This window comes from Octodon degus, unplaced genomic scaffold (assembly GCF_000260255.1).
Source record: "Octodon degus isolate 3935 unplaced genomic scaffold, OctDeg1.0 scaffold00118, whole genome shotgun sequence".
NCBI classification, from domain to species: domain Eukaryota; kingdom Metazoa; phylum Chordata; class Mammalia; order Rodentia; family Octodontidae; genus Octodon; species Octodon degus.
The window spans coordinates 690,757-694,898 of record NW_004524694.1 but is presented as its reverse complement, the minus strand read 5'-3'; the positions used below and the strand labels follow the sequence as shown (position 1 = coordinate 694,898).

The following is a 4,142-nucleotide window of genomic DNA, read 5'->3' as shown; positions in this document are numbered from 1 at the left end:
GAAGGGAAGGAAAGGAAAGGAAAGGAAAGGAAAGGAAAGGAAAGGAAAGGAAAGGAAAGGAAAGGAAAGGAAAGGAAAGGAAAGGAAAGGAAAAAAGAAATCCAACTCCACTGCACCTGGCACAACGTGGATCATCAGAAATGACTAGTGCAAAATAAGGTCCAATGAGTTGACTGGGATTTGTTGTTCAGGAGCTAAGTGGATTTTAATTTAAATGGAATAGAAAACCAAGGGAATTTTCAGCAAAGAAATAATTGCATCTGATTTACATTTTTACTACCTGTATCATCCTGATAGATTTCATAAACATAACTCAGATTGATAAAAGCAAGCAAATGAAACAATTCCATATGGATAAGGAAAGCCGAGTGTATGCAAACATAAACAAGTTGTTTGGGAATATGTCAAATATGATAAGCTCTTTTAAAAAGTGAATGGTGACTGTGAGATTCAGTGCAGTGGTTCCTGGGATGCGCAGCAGGGAGGGGCACCGGAGAGGCTTCTGAGGTGTCATTGGTAGCTCCTTGCTTCGGCCAGGGGAGGTCACATGAGCACTTGTCCTATTACTACTGTGAATACTTATGGAGCATATCTATTCTCTATGAATTAAATATTTCATTCTCCCAGTTGTATTTTTAAATGACTTCTGGTTGCCGGATGGCTGGATGATCGTAAAATCAGAGACAAATCAGATTATTGTTATTGGGTAATCCAGACAGGATGACAGAGGGTGAAGGAAAGAAAGGACTCTTTGGCTTAGCAAACAGGACAGATCCTCAGGACAGAGCCCCAGGCAGTCCCAGCTGGGAAGTGGGGAGTCGGGGCTAGGTGCTGCCAGTGTTACGTGCAGTGGCTTAGACATGCATGTGGACAAGTCTAGACAGGGGAGACTGAGGGCCGGGGCCCAGCCCTGGACAGCAGGGCGGGCAGCGGTGTGAGAGCTCTGGGCACCCACAGCTGAGGCCTGTAGAGCGTCCTCCTGGAGCAGTCACCCTGAGGGACTGCAGTCACTCTCACCTCCTAGGGGACCGCTGCAGACTCAAAATGTGTGACATTTTGAAGACTTCATCTAGCACCATTTAACCCTTTTTTCATCTTTTCCTTCTCTAGATTTTAGAAATATTCATTTTCTGCGTTCTCCTCTACTTCCATAAAAGAAAAGGAATGAAGCACATTATGATCCTGCTGACCCTGGTGGCGCTCCTCGGTAGGCACGTGTTTTGTGTTATGGTCCAATATGCACATGCCAAATCATACATGAGGTCTGAAGGAAAGCGTTTGAGCATCCTATTCCTTTATCACTGTTTTTGACCTATAGAAAACAACTGGGGCCAGGGACTGACATATACAGCACAGCACCTGCCTGGCAAACGTGAAGTCGTGAGTTCGATTTCCAGTACAAAGAAAAAAAAAAGGAATTAAATTGAATCTAAGTTATGCAAATTATTCACTTAAGGATTTTGCTTCCTGAAAATTTGGGAATTTTTTAGCAAATAACTGAAAAATATTAAAAGGAACAAACTAATGAACCTAATTAATTATTTTTGGTGAGGAATTATTTGCAGAGTCCTATCCTATTTATCCTTTCCTAGGAAACTTTAAAATATAGCTGTTATGAAACAAATAGCACACTTCTTTTATTCCTTTTTTACCAGCTCACTTACTTTTTTTAAAGAAGTTCCTTGCAAGACTGAAAATCTGACACTTCAATAATCCACTATATTTTATTTCTGTCTGTCTGTCTCTCTGTCTATCTGTCTGTCTCTCTCTCTCTCTCTCTGTTTGTCTCTCCCTTCTCCCCCTTTCTTTCCCTCCCTCTCATGTACCAACACAGAACATTTGGGAAATTCTCTTTCCAGAAATTCATTTATAACTCTTCCTTGACCTCTTCTTTGCCAGTAAGTCACCCCATAAATTAGATGTTGCTGACTATGATTTTGTAGATTGTACTTACACCACTGAGACAGGCTGGAAGGCCCATGCTAATGAGACAGTAGAACTTTCATATCTCCACCTCCTTCATATTGGATAGTTTGTGTTTGTGATAATTATTTTTAGAAACAATATGGTATTCTGCCCTATATTTAGGTATAATGCCAATTAAGATAACAAAAACAAAGGAACTTTATTTTGCTTTTTTTTCCTTATCTGGCAAGATAAGGAAAACAAAAGCAAACAACAAAAAAGAGGGGAAAAAAAGTGTGTATAGGAAAATATTGAAAATAAAAGAGACTTTAAAAAAGAACATAAGGACCGGCCAGATAGCTCAGCAAACTAAATCGCCTGCTTAGCCAGAGCACAGTGGCCAAGGTTTGATCCCCAGCTTGCTGTGCCGGCCCCACCCCCAGAGCACATTGAGATGACTGAGACTAGCTGTGGTGACGCACACCTGTAATCCCAGCACTTGGGAGGCTGAAAATAGGTGAATTACTACAAGTCCGATCTACATAGTGAGACCCTATAGACCCTGTAGACCCTGCAGACCCTGTCCTAAATACATTTTAAAAAATAAAGAACATAAGTCAACTGCCAGAATTATGATCACACATTTCAATCATGAGCATAAAAAAGATTCTCAAACTGGACATCAGAGAAACCCACAAGTTGATTCCGAAAGTGATTCTGAAACCAGACAGAGCCCATGTGCATAGGTACAGCTCCGCCCCAGGCCCCAGGTGCTCCTTCTCCAGGACTCTGGCCCTGGCCCGACCTTGATTAGCCACTGAGGATTAACATGGGGCGCCAGGACCAGCCCACCTCCTGATGGGCTCCACAGGCCTCCAAATGCCTCAGCTGGGTGCAGCAATCTTACCTGAACCCAAGGAACTCAGGTAACATGAGCGTAGAAGAAAGTAGTAGATGTGATGCTATCAGCTAAGTTGAAGCCAAGATAGAAGATGTTAACCATAACCAAAGGGTAATTTGTCCTGATTTTAAAAAGAGACAGGGGGCCTGCCCCGTAGCTCAGCTCTTTAAGTGGCTGCTTCAACAAAGCAGTCAGGCTCAGGTTGCTGTGGTTAGTTAGATCCCCACAACTCAAGCCAGCCAAACCTGCCCTGAAGGCATTCAGAGCAAATAAATAAATAAATAAATAAATAAGACAGAGTCCAACCCAGACCACTATATTCAATATGCTATAGAAAATTATTAAACTATAGTAATAGAAATATTAATATTAAGGAAAATAGTTTCTCTAAGCACTTACAAGTAGAAATAAAAATATGCTTAAAATTAAGGATCTGAATATTTTATTTTATTATTGCAGAAGTTTAGTGATTTTACTTTTTTAAAAAAACCACCAGGGGCCAGGGAGCCCTGGTGGCTCAGTGGAATAAGCGCTTCCCTGGCAAGCGCAATGGCCTGAGTTCAATCCCCGTTTCCACAAAAAAGAAAAAAAGCTACCATCAAAATACAGAGGCAAAATAAATGTGACTTTCAAATCATTTGAAAAGCATAGTGCTTATTTGTAAGGGTCTGAATAGTCAATTTTGAGCTGATACCTCTAATGCTGAACTCTAAATCCCGAAAACAGGTAATGTACTCTCTTTCTACTGCCTGTGTGTCATTTACAAAAGTTAATTATATAATTGGTCACTGGAGGAGATCTTCAATAAATTTTAGGAAGTTGAAATAGTGCAGAGCACATCCTCAGATCACAGCAAAATAAAAACAGAAAATAATAACAAAAATAGAGACCAACAAAACCCTACCAGCTGGAAGTGTTAATAGTCCTTAGACTGCAGCCGGATAAAAGAGAACTCAAGATTTCATTGCACTACAGATTTTTAAAATTATTGTGAAAGCAGTATTAAAACTTGTAGTTATTCACTAATGCTGTCTTGGGAGGAAATTAGTTGCTTTAAACTTAAAGCACTCAGCTCAAGAAGTCAAAATAAAATACTGAAATAAATCAGAGAGAGGCAGAAAAGAACAGTTGATAAAGATAAAGGCAAAAACTTATGAAATAGAAAATAGAGCAGCAACAAGTTCATAAATAACCCCAGGGCAATTACTAAACATTCTCTATCAGAAAAAAAAAAAAAAAAAAATCAAAGAGCCAGACAAGTAGCTCAGCAGATTAAAATGCCTGCAAGTAGGCGCAGGAGCCAGGGTTTGATCCCTGGGCCTGCCTGCCATGCCAG

At 40.4% G+C, this 4,142-nt stretch overlaps 1 protein-coding gene across 1 annotated transcript in view; it reads left to right on the top strand.

Annotated features, from left to right (window-relative positions):
• The window catches only part of Nipal2 (NIPA like domain containing 2), a 90,417-nt gene that overhangs the window by 71,989 nt on the left and 14,286 nt on the right, over positions 1 to 4,142 (top strand). The window contains exon 6 of the mRNA XM_004640061.2: positions 1,111 to 1,207. Coding sequence (XP_004640118.1) covers positions 1,111 to 1,207 — 97 coding nt within the window. The remainder of the gene's footprint in view (positions 1 to 1,110; positions 1,208 to 4,142) is intronic.